This window comes from Pseudopipra pipra, chromosome 13 (genome assembly GCF_036250125.1).
Source record: "Pseudopipra pipra isolate bDixPip1 chromosome 13, bDixPip1.hap1, whole genome shotgun sequence".
Classification (NCBI taxonomy): Eukaryota; Metazoa; Chordata; class Aves; order Passeriformes; family Pipridae; genus Pseudopipra; species Pseudopipra pipra.
Window position 1 is genome coordinate 16588473 of NC_087561.1, and position 18819 is coordinate 16607291.

An 18819-nucleotide genomic window follows, 5' to 3' on the forward strand; every position below is an offset into this window, starting at 1 on the left:
TAATTATTTTATTTATTTTTTTTTCTTCCCCTCTGTCAGTTCTCCGGGAGAGCGTTCCCTCCCTCCTCACCAGGGTCCTTCCCCGTGCTTCGGGGCCGGTCCCCCTCACCCCTTGTCCCCTCAGTCCCTGTGCCCTCAGCACCGTGCCCTCAGTCCCTGTCCGTCAGCCCCGATCTCCCCCACTCCTTGTCCCCCCACCCCAACCCCCTCAGCCCGCCTCGTCACCCCGATTCCCTGATTCCTGTCCTTCATCCGTCCCCCTCGCCCCCTGTTCCCCCATCCCTGTCCCCCTCAGCCCGTCCCTCATCCCCAGTCCCCTCAACCCCTGTCCCTTCATCCCTTGTCCCTCACCCCTGTCCCCTCACCCCAATCCTTTCACCCCCACTCCCCTCACCTCCTGTGCCCACCCCAATGCCCTCACTCTCATTCCCCTCACCCCTCATCCCCCCTCTCCTCCTCCCAATCCCCCCATCCCCTCTCCCCTCAGCCCCTCCCTCCCGCCGCACCGGTGACGTCACCGCCCGCCCCCCCCCCGCGCCCATGCAGGGGATTCTCTCCGTCCCGCCCTGACGTCATCGCGGGGCCGCGCAGGCCCCGCCCCCGCGGGCCGCCATGTTGGGGGCGTGCGCGGGGCAGCGCAGCGCGGCGCCGCCCCCGCCGGCCGGCAGCGCCCGAGCCCCGCCGCCAGCGCCGCCGGCCCCCGGAGCGGCTGAGCCGCCGCGCCCGCACAGCCGGGACATGGTGCCGTGCGCGCCGCTGGACGACGAGCCGCAGCCCTGCCGCAAAATGGAGCTGTACGTGAGCGGCGCCGAGGTCAGTGCGGGGCGGGGAGGGGGGGGGGGACGCGCCGGGCCGGCCCCGCGCCCCGCCCGCACCTGCGGCCGGCCCGGCCTGCCCCGGCCGAGCGGGGCTCCGCGGCCGAGCCTCGCTGCCCCCGCGGACCGCCCGCCCTCTTCCGGGATCCCCCTCCGGCCCTCCGCGGTCCCCCGGCCCGGCCCCGCTCGGCCCTCCCGCGCCGCCCGCCCCCGTGCCGGGCTGAGCCGCCTCCGAGCCCCGCGGCGGCCGCGGGCCCGGCGCTGCCCCGGGCGGGCGGGGACACGTGCGGAGGTAGCGGGACTCGGCCGGGGAGGCCGGGGCTTTGTGTCGCCCTCCCCCGTGTCACAGGTGTCCGGCCCCGCTCCGCGCGAACTCGCTTTGGTGGCCGTGGAAAGTTACTTTAAGTTCTGCTGAATATTTGCGCGTGTTATCGTGGCTGCGCGTCCAGGTAGGTTGTCGCCGGAGAGGTCCCTTTGCCTCCTCCTTGGATAACTACACGTTAATTATCACACACGCGTTCTCTCAGCGGAGAGAACGAGGAGTGCTTGAGTGAGCTTTGGATGCTTAAACGCTGAATAACTAACTGTACATTAATTATCACACGCACAGCGAGCGGAGAGAACCGGGAGTGCCTGACTGAGGTACAGGAGTGCCTGAGTGAGCTTTGAATGCTTAAACGCTGAATAACTAACCATACTTTAGTTATCACACACACAACGAGCAGAGAGCCAGGAGTGCCTGACTGAGCTCTGGATGCTTAAACGTGTTTAAAAACCGGGGAACATCTCCTCGGTATTGCTTAGCACTCGAAGTGCTTCCATCAGCAAGCACCAGACGCTGTTTAAAAGGAAATAAAAAGGTAAAGCTGGTTGTGTTGCAACGATCTCTGTGCCTCAGCAGAACGTGGTGCTCGGGCATTAAAACTCTTGCACTTTGAAATCAGAAGCGTGGGATTGCGTATCGGGTATCGTCAGGTATGACAAATAAAAGATTGCACCGAGGTCTGTTAGACACACAAAAGATGTTATCTAAATAAAGCTGCTTCAAACTGGTCAGACTCGCTTTCTGGGATGCAGCAGACCTTATTGGAAGTAAAAAGGTCTGTGGCAAAATCACGTCGAAGTACAAAGTGTGCAAAACAGGCATAAGGTAGAGTTTTGGGAAGAGTGAAAGGATGTCCAATTGAATTTTTATGCTCTGATAAAATTTCATACATATAAAGGGAAAAACCCCAAATCTCTTAGCGTTTTTAATATTTGGTTTTTTTTAGTACCACTTCCAAGTACAATAATTACTGGACATGCATTTTTACACTGTGGCTGCTACGCTTTAATATTTGAAAATATTCTAATGATCTAATAATACTTTGATGCTGCCCCTGTACCTTAATATTAGAGAAATCCTAATTATGTTAGTGAAGCTACAGGATTAGAAAGTCAGCAGATTAGGGCTTATTTATTTGTCTTACAGTTTGTAAAAATAGTGTGTTGTAGTTGAGGTATGAAACTTAGTGAAAGTCTGAGAACTCTCTTGGTCCTGCTGATCTGTTCTTCAGGAATATAGTTGTTCTCAACAATCCTTGCTGTCATAACCCTTTCCATAAGTGCATCTCAGGGATGTGCTGTATTTTTCACTTGTTGGATTTTCACATTCACGTGGTTTGGGGATTTAGCAAGGCGTATTTTACGTTAAAATGAATTTTGGTTTGGAGTTTCACTTTTAATTTTATAGAGTTAACTGTTGCCCGTAGTCCTTGTATTGGCAGAGAGATCTTGGGGACCTGGGCCATGCTGGAACTGCAGTCAACAGAGTTACTGTGAAACAGGTTTTTATTTTGAAGATTAACTTGTGCTTCCTGGTGTTCATCTGTTGTGGAATAGGAAAAACCTGAGGAGTCTGCTTGTTGACTAAATTGAGGATTATTAGCAATAAATGCATTTGCAGTAGCACTTGTGTTGACTTGAGTAAATACAGTTGGCGAGGGAAGGATGTGATCTTGAAGCACCAAAATTTGTTTCCTACCTTCAAGTCACAATAACAACATGAACTTTTGGAAGAAATTATTGAAATTTAGGATTGGATTATTCTGCCCTTTTTTGGGAGGGTCCTCGAAGTGCCGAGGGTTTGGGGCTGAGCACTGTGCTGTTCCTGTCTGTCCTTGTATTCCTGTGCCTGTCACCTGTGGAGTTTTGTGACTCTGGGAATTCCCTAAGCCCCAGTAGGAAGAGTTGGTGTCATACTGTTTAAGCTTCAAACATCCAGTGAACTTCTTTCCTCCTGAATATTGGATTAATAAGCATTTTCATGGTAGTAAAAATAGGCGTGAGGGTGTTGATTATAATCAGCTGTTGTAGATTATTAAAATGTGATTACAGTCTACAAAGAAACAGGAAACTAATTGTTCACATTGTATTGATCAAGCTGCATGAAGTGCAGAAGTACTTGGAATTGGGCAGAATATGGTAATTTGGGTATTTTCTGCCCACTGGACAGGGAGGATTGCATTTCACAGGACTGTGTAGTTGACGTAAGCACATGCTGTGTGCAATCCAGGAATACTGGGAATTGCATAAATGCAACCTCGCACTCAAATACTTCTTTTTGCAAGAAATACCTCAGAAACCAGTTGCTTAATTGCCTGGTTGTGACAAGGAAGACAAAGCTGAAACAGCAAAGTGCCTGAAAACTCAAATATTCTGCTGGAAGACTGGGCTGCACTGTGAGTTGGTGCCCTCCCAAAGGCACACTCAGGAGCTGAGCTGTGCTGCTGTTGTGCAGGAGCTGCTGCCCCTGCCAGGTGAAAGAAATACATCTTTGATTTCGGGCAGTGTTTTCAGTGCATCCTCCAGAGCATGTTGGGAGCCTGGTCTGTCAGAGGCCACTGAATTTTGTCAGTGTTGGGGGTTGCATAACTCCTTTGTGAGTAATTACTGGCAGTGACGTGGATGACTCAGCTACCTAGTTGTGCATCTCCGAAAATCTCCACAACCCCGTGGTGTTACCTTAAGGAAAGAAAGTAAAAGTACTGCCCCTAATTTGAATGAAGTGCCCTCAGCCACTGCAACAATTTTAGAAAGACTTTTCAGAACAAGTTGCCTTTAAAAGAAAAAAAAAATATGCGCATTAATGCTCTTAAAGGGAAAACAATGAGTGTCTTTATGCATTGAGAAGTGCTGCAATGCAATAATAATGATTTTCTGGTTTGGAATACCACTTTTAAAGGTAATTTTGGAAATGTGCTGTGGTATTCTGGGCTCTCAGAGGAGCCAGTGAGCTGTTGCAGGTGGCTCACCTTGCTTCCTGCAGGATACCTTTGGAGAGACTTCACAATAACCCTAAATCCAAGGAATTATGTGATTTGTTAGTTCTTAATAGATAGAATTTTGGTCTTTATGTAGATGTACTTCTTTACTACATTAAGAATAAAATTTGAAGTATGTTGTTTTCATCAAGTTTAAATCTTACCCTTTTCCAGAATTACCTGCCATTAAACATGATTTTGAGGCTGCCCTTTGATTCTGGAGTTACAATCATAAAGATCTCAAGTGCTTTGGTAATTCAGTGATCCCTGTGCTTGGGGTCAGGTTTGTGTCTTGTCAGAGCTGTAACTAGTTTGAGGCACACGTAATTCTGATATCTCATAATGGGAAGGATCAAAATGTTCCCTTAAAACCAGTAATTATATGTGGCTGAAGGTTTGGTATCCTGGCTGAATGTATGATTCATTTGCCATAGGAAAAGAGCTTTATAACTTTCCCTCGTAATTGATTATGGGTTTCAGTTTTTTTTAATTTATTTTATTATAAGGCAGATTGTTTTGTCTTCCTCTGTCAGTTGGTGTGTTAAAGAGTGCATGAGAATAGTGGAGAAGAGTTGGGGGTGTTTCATAGGAAGATCATGTGTCTTTAAGCTTCAGTTTTGTTCACACTGACTTTTAGATATTTAAAAAAAAATAATAGAACTCCTCACCTTTTTGGCTGTGCACAGAACCCTCAAATTCCTCAGAGCTATCCCAGGAATTACTCAGTAGGCCAGTGTGTTGCTAATTAAGTTAATGATTCAAACTCTATAAATGTAATTAAGAATAAATGAGGAACAAATGTAATCGTCCTAACAGGATTTTTGTTCAAAGGATTTGTTTTCAAAGTCTTTTTGAAATAATTGGGGTTTCCAATGTAAGCTTCCACTGGAATATTTTGAAATAAGTGTTTGAGGTGGTACTTCTGTCTGTGGGGAAGGGAACTGGTTAGTCCTGTGTTCATTTGGGAGAATTAAGGTGCAGGTCTGCTGTTGCTGCAGTGACTTCCCAAATGGAAGGAGGAACTGTGGAGGAATCAGGAGCTTTTGGTGATCCTTAGGTAGAATTTTACCCGTTTGAAGCCACCAAGATTTTATGGGAGTGGAATATGCTTTCCATTTCTAATAATTGTGTGATGATAAAATTCCCAGTTCTGCTTTTTCTAGAACATTTTTAATTCTGTTTGAATGCCTAAATGAAGACCTGTAGGAACAGGGCAGGATGAACCAGCTTTACACCTTCTCCTGCTTTTCCTTGTGGTTTGGCATTTTTGCTGACCTTTGGCTTCTTTCAGCCAAACCATCACACATTTACCACCTAAGTGGCCAAAACATCCTTAATATGGGGGGGAAGAGGGTTCAAATCTTTGGTAACACTGGCATTCCTCTGTAATTATCCGAAGGAAAACATGTGCAATAGTAGGTAAGCCTTTTAGCAGCCCACAACGCCCTTTGGATATTCTCCCAAGGGAATGGGGTCTGGTCCTGGCTGGTCATGGGATCCAGGGCAACTATTTAAATCAGGAGCAGTTGGGACTCAGAGCATTGGCTCCCTGAACCTGCACCTCTGGAAAAGTAAGTTCTTCCCTGCCAGGTGGTCCGACCTAAGCTTGGAGCTCATCTGTTGACATAGTTTCTTTTGTTATTTTATATTAATCAACAATGTGAAGCACTTTCTGTAATTTCCTAAAGTTGCATTTGGAAATATTGTCACTGTTTGCTAAATGTCTGAGTTTCAAGTTGTGTTTTCATGGAAGTTAATATTTAAAATGTTCAGTTGGTTGTGGGACTTTGGCAGCACTGAACCGTAAAATGATTCGAGGGTGAAGGAATCTCTTTAGAATCAGAGCCTGGCTTCTTTAACTGTTCTCTTTACAGAGATCTGTGTTTCTGTTGGTTAATAAGAATTTAAGTTTTTGCATTCATAGATATTTAGTAATATAAGTAATTATTTAGAGGTGAAAATAGTTGTGTTCTACGTATGTTTGTGCATAAATATTCATGATTAAATCAGTAAAAGGAGTTGCACTTGGATTGAGGAAGCTGAATTTTCCCACCTCTGCTTTCCACAGAGGTGGGAAATAAGTATTAATTGTCACTTTTCTTTTTGCCTAATAAGGGGGACAGTGGAAACTTGTAGTCACTGCAACTTGTACAATATAAGTAATTGAACAGTAAAGATTTAATTTTTGCCATTGACTTTTTTAATTGAGTGACTAAAACTACTTGAGTTCCAACAGGTTTGTTGTGTTTTGTTACTTGTTTGTTTTTTTTTTTCTTCTTTCTTAATGGACAGTGACCAGGGTTCACAAAGAAATAAGGCAGAAGTGTAGTTGTTATATTAAGTAATAAAAGTAGATTCCTGCCCTTGAACATGAAATTCTTTGGAGTAAAAGTTGGCAGGTGTCCCAGTCTGTATCGGAAGAGAGAGACTGGGCAGGAAAAAACAAACACAATCCAAGGAGCAACAATGAAGGGGAAAAGTGTACAATAGGAAATTGTTAATTAAGATGATTGCCTGCCATAAAAAATCCAATAACTTGCTGTATTTGATTTGCCAGCAGGTTGAAAGTATGGTTATATGGTGTGCTTAGGGACAAAATAGATCAAATAACACACTGATTTTTGGGTTCAAAACCCCATTTTTTGTGGCTGATTGCCTGTATATACAGTGTATATACAGTTCTTCTGGCTGGAAGTGTTGGTTCCTGAGATAAAATGTAACAAAATTTGGAAAATATTAACCATAAAGAAAGAAAGAAAAGGTGAAATGTGCACTAAATTTGCTTCAAAATAAAGTCCGTGAATGACAAATGAGGCTCTTGAGTGGAAACCCCTTTTATTACTAGGTCCAATTAAGTTTTTTGGACAGTTTTGGTGGGTCTCACATGAATTCACACTTGAGTGTAATCTCATGATACTGTGAAAAGAAATTACATGGCATCATCTGAAGTGAGGTTGGAGGTCAGAGCTGGGCTGAAATTTGGTGGTTTTTTGTGATTTAATTCACACAGTAACAATTAATTCGCATAGTGGGTGTCTCACCCCTCCCAGCATCTAGTTTGGAAAAATAAATATTTGGGCAAAAAAAGGAAATAAATGATGTCAATTTGTAGCACTGGGTTCTCAATTCAGGGTAGTGGGTGAGTGATTTTAGGCCTATAGGAATAAGGGGGGTAATACAGGAGAGATGGATGATGAACATGGGTTGAATATACCAGGGCTTGGTTAAACTGGGTGAGGGTATAATCCAAAAATAAGTGCCAGTGTCTTGATGCAAAAATTAGAGATTTAATTTTATCAAAGTCATTAATTTATGAATTAGCTGTTAAAAGCTCCAGTTAAAATCAGGAGTGTGTAGCAGCAGTGGAAGTGGTTGAGGTTTGCTGGGGTGGTACCAACCTGCCCCTCCAGCCCTTCTTGTTCATCCACATTTGGGGGTTGGTTTAAATAGGGGCATGGTCTGGGTGGCATTTCCAGTGTCTCTGTGGTCCTGTGTTTTACCAGTTCCCATATTTTGGTATCTTAGGCAGGGATTTTAGATAAATTCAGAGGTACAACAACAACAAAAAAGTCATTACCCAGTCTAAGAACTTAATGGTTCAACTTCTTATTTCAGTAAAAAAATATTGTTTGGATTTCCTTCTGTTATTTCTGATATTTTGGGGTGAGATCTGTGCCACATGAAGGTAGTGATGCTGAACAATACACATATAAATTAGCAGGTTTTACTAGCAAGACCCATAATGGGATTCACCCATTTTTGTCAGGTATTTCCAGTTTTTAATTAATGCTTTGCATGTCTGAGCAGAGCACATCCTTCATATTTCTGAGGTTTGGTATTTTTTTACAGTTTCAGCATTGAATTGTTTGTTTCTTAGGGAGAGCTTTAACTTTTAAACTTTTTTTTGTTGCAGCTCTGGACTTGCTGTTTTCAAAAAGACTTGAAATCCCTTGTAAATCTTTTCTCTTCAAACTGCAAATTAATTTTCATCGTGAGATTTTAGGGTTTTAGGTCTCTGAAAAACATCTGTACACAAACTTTGTGCATAACAGGGATTTTATATGAGTGTCATCTTGTATGGATGGTGTCTATAGCTTTTAAAGAAGGAATTTTAAACTAATTCCAATTAAATAACACTGACATAATAATAATTATAGCATTTACAAAGGGGTATGCTAAATGATACATAAGGGAGATGCTAAATATAACTACTGAGTAGTAGTGTTTGTTTGAAACTACAGTTTTAAATTAGAGCAACAAGAACATGAGTTTTCACTTGTGTGCTCTGAAATGTAAATTGGCCAAATGAGGAACTCTGTTAATTTGAAATTGTTGTGTTTTAATGTTTTTTTTTTTCTTTCTTTTTTCTTTTTCTCCTTCCCCTCTCCAGCTAAATGGCCTTAAAATGGCAGATGAGCCCATGGAGGAAGGTGAACCATATTCCTACCACGTAAGTGTGTTTGGTATCTGTTCACTTCAGACACTCAGTAGCATAACTTGCTTTGGAAATAAAATTTATGCGTTCCCTGCTCTCTAATAACTTTTGAACCCATCATTTTCTTTGACCAAGATCTGAAGAGACTCTTCAGTCTCAAAGATGATTTTGGAAATTAGTACTTGGGTAGAGGCTTTAAGTGACTTGTTTGGGAAAATCTGCTGCATGAGGCAGAGCTTTATGGAAAGATTCCGTGTGCTGGAGAGCCTCAGAAAATGCTCAGGCCACCCTTGAACCGTTTATACAGATGCTTCATGTTGCTCTTGCTACACTGTCATCTGCTCTTCCTTTGTGTTTTTAATACATTCAGACCTCAAAGGTCCTTAATTCCTCCTGGTTTAGAACAGAATTAATTTTTACACCAGTATGTTAATTTTTGCTTTTATGTAGAAATACCCCAGATAAGCCCTATTGAGCATGATTTTTGTCCAGTGCCTTGATGTGTATTTGGGAGATGCTGAAGGTGAGTGTTCTGTGTGCTGGCTAAACCTGGGACTAAACTTCACCCTAATCCTGTGTGTGGTGAAACACCCAACTTTGCAAGGAGAAATTGGACATGGTTTTTCAACACAGCCATCCTTATGTTTTTGATCAAAATCATAAAGAGGGTGTCAGGTATCTCTTGCCCAGAGAGGTGGTGGACTCCCCATCCCTGGGAGTGTCCAAGGCCAGGTTGGATGGGGCTTGGAGCAACCTGGGCTAGTGGAAGGTGTCCCTGCCCATGGCAGGGGTGGCACTGGATGAGCTTTCAGGTCCCTTCCAACCCAAACCAGTCTGGGATTCTATAAGTAAATCTTATTGCCAGCTGTAACCACTGCTTTGTGTTGCAACAACTTTTGTAAGTAAGGGATTTGGAGAATAAACTCTTGGGGATAGAACCATGTGGTGCCTGGACATTTCCTGGTGTGGAGCAGCAAATAAACAGTGTCAGAGCTGCCTCACATGCAGCAGGGAGAGCTGAGCAGTACCTTGTCTGTCTTTTCTGTCTTTCACTGTTCTTCAACCAGGAGCAGGATGTTGCTGAGCTTGTTTGTCGGGTGCTGGAGCCACATCCCAGAGAAGCTGTAACAAGTCAGGTGGCACAAAGCCACCCGGTGTTCCTTGGAGCACTTTGGCTCCTGGAGAACCTGCTGGGAATAGTTCCCTCTGGTGCAAGGCTCGGTGGGAGCTGGTACCTCAGCTCAGAAATAATCTGCTGCTCGAGCAGCAGAGCACAGAATCAGATAACCAAATCTTGCAATTTGTAGAGGCCAGACTAGAAATGAAAATGAAACTGGCTGGTGGCTGTTCAGCTCTTTATACTTCAGTCAGGCCAGTTTTTAGTACCTTAATGCTGGTTAAGTAGGTGAAATTACATAGACATCTTTTGTGAAGGTAAAACACTTTTTATAAGGAAAATAACTCATTTCATCCATCTCAAGTTAGTCTTTATTTGCATGGAAAACATTTTTCTCCCGAGTTCACATTCAGAAATACTCTCAGTCTCCGCAGCAACCACGTGTGATGTCACAGGCTAATGACTCGAGGTGGGTGATAAACACCGGAGAGGGTGAACTCTTAAAGATCTTTTCTCATGCAAAGGTTCCCAGTGTTTAGGAATACAAATTAGGATGGTGAAGAAAAAAAGGCTTCTAAATAGAGTATTTACATATTTCTTAGGAAGAACCAGCCATTAAGTCTGTTGTACAACTTGGTGTATAATTAGACAACTTGCTGCTTTCATCAGGTGACTTGAATTGCTGCTGTTCTTACCTGCCTTAAATTAGGCAGTGTTTAAAAAAATAGATGAAAATGAAAAGATAGGTGCATCTTTGCTCTGACTACATATTTGCATAGTCACCAAGATGGATGGAGGAGATGAAGGTGGGACATTTGCCCTGGATCTTCGGTGTTTGTCAGCTGGGTTTTGTGACCAGAGAGGGAAATAAAGTAGTTTGGAGTGTGACTTACAGAATTAACGTTGTTTCCAGCAGTGCCTTGTGTTCAAACCTACCTTTGTGTGGGAAGCAGGCGGAACAAACAGGCCTTTCCCAGAAAGAGAGTGAAATAAGAGATAGAGGGGAGGGGAAGGACTCGTGTGCTGGACTACACTCTGTGCATACACTAAGATATCTGTTTGAACTCTTTCTTTTTCCCTCTGGACAAACAAAGCAATTAAGGCAGAGGCAGTTAATGCAGTGTGATGATTGCCTCTTTTTTTACCTTTAATTATTGCAGTAAGTATGGATGAATTTAGGTGATCTGATTTCTAGACTGAATTTCTGTGTAAACCCACTTAGAGAATTTCATCCAGGTGCTTCTGTATCAAGCCTGAAAAAGCTGATGATGAGTTTTAATTCACAGTCTTGGGCAGCAAGATTTTCTATAGTCAACCTGACTATAGAAATGTTATATAGAATGAATATAGAATGATGTTCTTTCTGAAAAGTGTTTCCTCGAGTGGTCAGGCCTTTCTCTGGTGCTGTTTGCACTTGTCATCCAGGGACAGTAACACACAGGAGGTTGGTTGGGTGTTTCTCTGGGTCTCTGCTAAGAGAATCTGTCAAGATGAAGACCTTAAAGAGAGGTTAGGAGACAGCTAATAATAATTTGGATGCCCCAAAGGTGAAGTACTGCAAATCAGCTGGGAGTTTTTTTGTGGTTGGGTTGTGTAGAAGTTTGTTGATATTCTGTGTAGGGCTGAGAGGTGCTGTTCCTTCTCTGTGCAAGCTGTTGTAGGTCTTAGCACGTAATTTTGAATTTCAAGGGTGCTTATTTTTTGGCTCCCAGCAGCTTCTCTTACACCATAAAAGCTGCAATACATCATCAGATTTGTTTTCATCACGAATGTTTGTCTTTGCACAACTGGAGCTGCTTTGCTCAAGATGAGAGGGACATGGAAAAGTCAACAGAACATTAAATCACTCACCTACCTCAGAATTACCCTCCTGAAGGAGGTCTCCACACAGGATAATCTTCCCAGGAGCTCTGCACCCAGAGCTGTTCTTCTCTTGGGTGCAAGAATTCTCAGAGTCTTTAAGATGACTCACATTTTATTTATGGTCTCCAAACGATGCGTGTTCCTCAAGCTACAAATGGATGACCAGAGTTATTATTTGCTGCTGTGAAAAGCAATAATTACCCTAAATGATGAAATTCAATTTGGCTTTCATTAAGACTTATTTCAGGAAAGGGAAAGATGAGAAGAGTAATCACTGGGAAAACTAAGGGCTGCTGAAGAGAAGTGAAGCACAGAAGTCTTGGTTGAAAAATCTGTACATTTATCCCTGTCATGGACAAAAAAAAAGCATTTTTGCAGTAGCTGAAATATTTCTGGCAAAAGGAAATGGGCATTCTTTGAGAATTCTGTTTCAGTTTAGAAAATTTAGATCTGTCTATTTAAGAAAGGATGGATGGGAAAACTCTTCATTTGAACAGCTTTCTTTTATACCTTGTTAGAATTTCAAATCTTTTATTAAGATAAAACCAAACCAAGAGAAAACCCCAAGTATTTACATGCTCTTCTAGCAAGAGTTGGTTAATCCAGGCCTGTTCACTGTTGTATTTTGTTTGCTTTGAAACAACAGGATGAAGGAAGCGTGAAAGAAATTCCTATTACACACCACGTGAAAGAAGGATGTGAGAAAGCAGATCCAGCACAGTTTGAACTACTTAAAGTTCTTGGACAGGGATCATTTGGAAAGGTAAGATGATAAAATAACCTGGGAAACATATTTCAGGTTTTTCATTTTGCTGTATCTGTCAAGTGATCTGCAGCTTAAAGACACTAAGTGAACAATTATTCAAATAGCAAAGAGAAGAAATATGGCAGCTTTGTTACAATAATTTCTTTTTGTAATGTGCCACTTGGTGTCACATTGCAGAAATGAAATCTAATCTCAGTCACTAGTTTGAAACAATAGTAGTTGAAATATTAATCCAAGTGGATAAGAAGGTAATTTATTTTTTAAAACCAGACTCAAACTAGATCTTTTGCAGCACATACAAAGTAGTCAGTCAGCTGTACATATGTTTCCATATTCCTTTTCTTCTGCTGGTTCTGTGTGTTTAAGCAGGAACAAACCTCTGCGTGGAATTGGATGAAAGAGGAAAAAAACAGACATTAGGAAGGCATTCTGTGAATAAGTGATAGTGTAGACTTCTAAATATTTCTTAATGTTTTACAGCTTAAGAAAACCTTTCTTTATCTGGTAGTGTTGGTTGCCAACTCCCTCATACACTTCTCATTGTCAGAACCTAAAAGGCCTCCTATATTTATTACTCCTGAGTTGAGATGTCCTAAGCTGTCTTAGGGTTTAGCACATCTTAGCCCTGACTCAGATTTTACTTCCCAGAGTTCAGGCTTTTGAAACCTGGCAGTGCTTGGCTCAGGAACCAGCTTTAGGAGCTGGGTGGTGACTGCACAGAGATCTTTTTATCTCTGTTGCTTTCCACTGGAAAGAGAAAACAAACAGGGATCAGTGGCTGTTGCCTTGATGGTGTTTTGTTTTCTCTTTCCAGTTCCTACTTCCCAGGGCCCTTCCTTTGGGTTTGGCAAACCCCAGGTTGGTTTGCTGCAGCCTGGTTGTGACATCAGGGCAGGATTTAACACTTGCACAGAAATAAAGGGTTAAACTTGTCCATCACTGAATTTCTCTCTTCTTACTTTGATAACTTTCCAAGGCAGATGTGGGGTTATGGAGACTTGGTCTGCAAATTAAATAAATCAGTGGTGCTTCAGTTGTTTTCAGGGGCAGCTGTTTTGGGCCTTATCAGCTGAAATTTTTAACTTGTACATGAAGTCCTTACATCCTCACAAGCTGCTAGTTATTAAGCACTAAAATATTTGTATGTGCTTATTATTAATATTTACTTTTATAATTGTGATTGTGTTCATCTACAAATGTTTTCTTAGCTGCTGGTGTTCAAATTATTCCCTTTATCTGAGCATCATGACCTAAGAGGAGAGCAGTGCTGTAGGTCAGTCATTGGGCAAAATTTCATAGAACAAAAGACCTGATAACCTTGAAATATGATGACATTTTTCTTCTAACCAGAGCTTAAAATAAAAACAACCCTCTCCCAACCATGTCCAATTTAGTCAGTGACAGTGTTTGAATTTCTGATTGTAGAATGGAAAATTTGACAAGATTATGTTAAAAATACATACAATTTCTAGATAGTTAATAATTTCTAACAAAGTGTATGTGTAAATAATCCACTGTTAATGAAAGTCTGAATAAGGTGAGATCAGAGAGGCAATTTTGGGGAGCTCTTGGCTCTCTCTTGTGACTTGTACATTGTTTTTTACAGCAGAAACATTCCTCTTAACTAATAATTGCCCTTAAAAGAACAGCAGTTTAAGAACAGAAGCACCTACCAAGCCATTTTGTCAATTGAAAAACCCAGGAGTTTGAATATTAGTAGAGATTCCTGTATTTGGAATGTGTTATTTTATTTCATATTAGGCTTTTCTTAGTGTCAAGTTATGTTCCATCTATCTTTAAAACTCTCCTGGAAAGAACAGAGTGGAAAAACCTGTTGGAGTTGCTATTCCAGAGGGAAAGGGTGCTTTGATCTTAAATGATGAGGTTTCCTTGCTTTCATCTCACCACTTGTACAGAATTCATTAATCAAACCCATTCCATGTTTGAGACTTTGGGTCTTAAACCACAAAAAAAAAATCTCTTGGGACGTGGCAGAGGAGCCAGAATTGTCCTTGTCCAAGAAAATGATAGAAAGAAACAAATTTCTCTAAATGATTATTTGATAAATAAGGAAAGAATCTGTAGTTTCTGACCACTGTGATAATTCAAAGAGCTTGGTGCTGCTGCAGCTCTAATCTGATTAAGGAAATGCAATTTTGCTCTTCCTTGAAGGTGTGTGCTCAGGAAAGAACACTGAAAACTGCCTGGAATTAATAGGAGCTTTGCAAATGCTTTGTGAAAGTTGATATTTGATTACTCAGCTTGCAGTAATTTTAAAAATGGGCTTTATCTTGCCAGGTCTTCCTTGTGAGGAAGATAATTGGTCCTGATGCTGGGCAGCTTTATGCAATGAAAGTATTGAAAAAAGCTTCTTTAAAAGGTATGTGTGTGTCTGAATTGAAACTTGAAAACATGGCTTTGGGTGCACCTGTATTTTAAAAGGTTTCTTTAATCTGAAATGTTTGTCAGTGAGTTCATACCAGTAGCTTTTTTCCAGGCTGACTTGTGAGTTCATGTTTAAGAATTATTTTAAACCTGGCCAGGTAGCTTTAATTATGTGGTCAAAAATACTCTTTCAAAGTATTAAATTGCATTATTTAATTCTGGTTAGGTTTTTTTCATTATATGAAAACAAATTAATTTCATAAACAGTTCTCCTTTTGTCTTTTTGTTATGTTCAAACTTTGCTGTGGTTAAAATTCAGTCATTCCCTCTCGTTCTGGGAGCCAGAGCCAGGAGTGTTTTGGCTTTCAGGAGACACTTTAATGGGTGCAGGTCCACTGTGTGTGAATAGGGACTGTTATACTTGAAGAGGAAAAAGTATAAAAAAATATATATTCAGTACAGATAGTTAATTCAGAAGTTGATGCTGAAATCTAGATGGAAGCTTTTTTCCTGGGAAGTAATTTGGATTATCACCAAATACTGGGATGTGTTGGGAAAATGATGACAACGAGGAAGCTGCAGCAGGGAAGGAAATAGAGTTTTGAGTGTGCTTTGAAGGAGACTTAAACATTAAAAAGAAATAAGGTGCAAGGAAAGATATTCTTTAGACAGCAAAGCCTTTCCATGTGCCCATTTCTGCTCTGTTTGTCTTGTACCAAATGTATTTGTTTCATTCTGGTCTCTTCTTTTCTTCTCACCCCCAGTTCGGGATCGAGTTCGTACAAAAATGGAGAGGGACATTTTAGTAGAAGTAAATCATCCCTTTATCGTCAAACTGCACTATGGTGGGTATATATATTTATTTTTCTGGTGCTACACTTCCTTTCCTTACTTGCAGGCACAGCTGCTCTTGTTCTTCCTCATTTTTTTGTAGGGTCCAAGTTAAGTTCTAGTAACTTTAAATCACAGGGCTTAAAAAAAACAAAAAAAGGAATGTAAATACACACCTGCATAAAAGTTTTAGGTGAAGTTCTCCTGAAATTAAAGATTTGGCAAATTCTTACAAATTCAGCAGAGATTTTTTTTTTTTGCTTTTCATTGAGTAAAACAAAGCCAGAGTAATTAACATCCTTGCTGTTTCCCTGTTTGACAGAGGAGAAATGAAAGAGCAGTATTTTAATCATCTCTCATGACTAAGATTTTCTTCTGTGCAGAAGTGAGGAATCATTCAATAAATTACCTCATGTGCTGCTGAATTATTTCAGCTCCATAACAAAAGTGTTGCCTGTGACTGAGATTTCCTGGTTGTAAATCACTCAGATCTATTTTGTAGATCAGCTTTGTCACACAACTATTGATTTTTATTCTCTTTTCTTTTTTTTTTTTAAGCCTTTCAGACTGAAGGGAAGCTCTATTTAATATTGGATTTTCTCAGGGGAGGAGATGTATTCACACGATTATCCAAAGAGGTAAGTACCTAAAATTTTATCTCCACTCTACTCTTAGACAGAGGTTGTTTTTTCTTGGTGTGGGATTGCCTTTTAAAGCTGTTTCCCCCCATATTTCTTGTCACACTCAAGTTTTTATAACTTAGTTGGGCTTTCCTTACATATTCTAGAATATATTCTGTCCTTAAGAAACCTGAGTGTGTATTGATTAGTAGCCTGAGTTTTAATTTGGTATCTGCAAAGTACAGTTCTTTTGTCTAAAAATGTTTTGTTGCTTGGAAACGTAACTGAAGTAAATGAATATTTAGCACTGAAGAAAGGGGATATTATAGTTCTCCTGCTCTTAGTCAGCTGAGGTGCTCCTGGAATCCTGCAGCCCTGGGAGATTTCTGCTGCATTGTAAAATTTCACGGGGCTGGAATACAAATCCTAATCCTTAATCCCACAAAATGTGAACATGGAGTGGTTTGCAGCCCCCTCTTCTCCCCCAAACTCTCACACACAACTAGACCTTGAATTTTTCATTTCTCTTTCTGTTTTCTGGAGAGAATCCTCAGAGGATGGAATGTGATGCAGCCTGTTGTTATTTTTTTTAAACATTTCCCATCAAATATTTATCACATGTAACCATAAGTGTTATGAACATGTTGAGAGGACTTTTATTTTCTTTTTGCAAACCTTTTATAGAGATCTAAATTTTTAATGGCTCAACAGCTACACAGTAAGAGAGCTTTTCAGTGTTTTCACTGAGCTTTTCAGTGTAAGTCCACTTATATTGCTAAAGCACAGGAAAAGCCACTTTCTTAGATGAGAAAACAATGTTATCTGACTGATTTTTTTTTCATGGCATGAAGGAGGTTGTTTATCCCCAGAATGTGAGGTCATGAGATAATTTGGGGTTTTTTTCCCATGTACTTTCTGTAAAACTAAAGATTTTACTTTAGGAACAGGCAAAAGAGAAGGAAGAATTTAAAGGGATTTTTGGTTTTAAGTTTTATAAGAAAGCTGAGCTTGGTAAACAGTGATAATGTCTAAGAATTGAGCTCAAAATTAATTAATCTTGAGGCTAAAATGGCTGTTAAAAGCTTCAAGTGGCCAACTTGTCAAAGGTTATTGGAGCAGTAGGTAGGAAAGAGGTCAAGCTCTGTTGAGTAATTATAGAGGAAATTCTGGTAGAGCAGGAAGAAGAATTCTCTTGCTCCAACACAGCTGGGATTATCCAGAATGCAACTGAGATTAAGAGTTACCTAAGGGATGTAAGTCTGTCCATCATAACACTTGCTGGGGGTTGAAAGAGGTTCCCTTTGGGAATAAAGAAATCCTAATTGTCAAGTTTTCTCACTGCTGAGGCTCTATGTGGTTTTTTTTGGAAAACTTCAGTTACCTTCTGTGATGACTTTTAAATATTTACTGTGTGTCTAGATATAAAAAAATCAGGTTTTTGTGTTGTGGTGGGAAGACAAGGTGATTTCCAAAGTCCATGAAAAAGCCAATGGACAGTGCACATGAGGGGAAATTCCCCAGGGCATTTCACAAGGATTATTTTAAAGGAATTTGGTTTACTGGGATGTTATTGAAAGACTTTGGTCTTTCAAGTCCAACGTGGGTACAAGAGCTTCAGCTGTGGAAGTGAGACGAGTGTGTAAGGGAGATTTTATTGGTGACATTTAATGAAGTTGACTTGCATCATGTTTAATTTGACACAGGGAACAGCTTTAAATGTCATTAATATGGGGAGATGGGAGATTGCCCTTTAGCATCATTGCATTCTGAGATTTGCATTTTGGCTGCTCCAAGGAGTAATGCCATCCAAGGAGTGAGGACATTACTGTTGCTTTTCTGATGCAGATGCAAACCAGTATCCACAGTGCTCTTCAAAGAAATCCAGGTGCCACTGTGTGGTGTAACAGCTTTATTGTTCCTACAAGGTTAACCCCTGTCATTATGGAAATGAGGGAATATTTCTGTGCCCCTGGACCAGATTACATATGTAAAATTCAAAGTACAGATCAGGGCAGCTCTAAATCAGGGAGCTCAGGGACTTTAATTTAAGCCTTGTTAGGCAGCTCCTGTGCAGCAGAGTGGCTGCACCTCTTACTCCTGCTGCTTTCAACAAATAAGGGAATATTTCACTTAAACCTCACATTCAATCCAGTAATTTAAAGATTTCAAGGTTCTCCAGTAATTTGTAGAACATGACAAGAGCCAAAGCAGCTACAATTTCTGTGTATTAAATTAGAAGCAACCTGTGGAGTATTTGGAAGGGCATCTCTCTCGTGCTTTATAAGCAACATCAGTTTTTCAGTGTCTCACCAGGGTTCTTGAATTTTATTTTTTTTCCTAAGAGCAGAGCAGGTTCTTCAACTCCCACTGCAAATTGTCATTGTTATTTTTAGCGGTGTTTTGGTTTTGCATGCTTTTTTCTCAATTATTTCTATTTTTTCTTTCCTAAACATTGTTAATGTGAATTCAGTCACCCAATACAGCAGCTAAATCATTAAATTTTATGATGCAGTGGAAAACTCTCTTTTTAGGATTGTGCCAGAAGGAGTGCTGGTGGTTAATTACACCAAATATAACAATTAAATTTATTACCTAAAAGTTAACTAAAGCTCTGCAGTAACTGCTGATGTTATTATTTAAATATTACAGGTAGTTCTTTGTGTAGTTTATAATTAACCTGTATTA

The 18819-nt window shown here is 40.9% G+C and overlaps 1 protein-coding gene across 3 annotated transcripts in view; it reads left to right on the top strand.

The window, feature by feature from the left end:
• The first annotated feature begins 597 nt into the window (after window positions 1-597).
• The window catches only part of RPS6KA6 (ribosomal protein S6 kinase A6), a 36412-nt gene continuing 18190 nt past the window's right edge, over window positions 598-18819 (top strand). For 2 of the 3 annotated variants that reach the window (XM_064670143.1, XM_064670144.1), the window contains exons 1-6: window positions 598-813; window positions 8508-8567; window positions 12179-12295; window positions 14597-14678; window positions 15448-15528; window positions 16073-16152. In XM_064670143.1, the coding sequence (XP_064526213.1) occupies window positions 613-813; window positions 8508-8567; window positions 12179-12295; window positions 14597-14678; window positions 15448-15528; window positions 16073-16152 (621 nt within the window). In that variant the 5' untranslated portion in view covers window positions 598-612. Of the gene's footprint in view, window positions 814-1187; window positions 1265-8507; window positions 8568-12178; window positions 12296-14596; window positions 14679-15447; window positions 15529-16072; window positions 16153-18819 lie in introns of those variants that run through there. The other variant, XM_064670145.1, reaches the window with a different exon arrangement.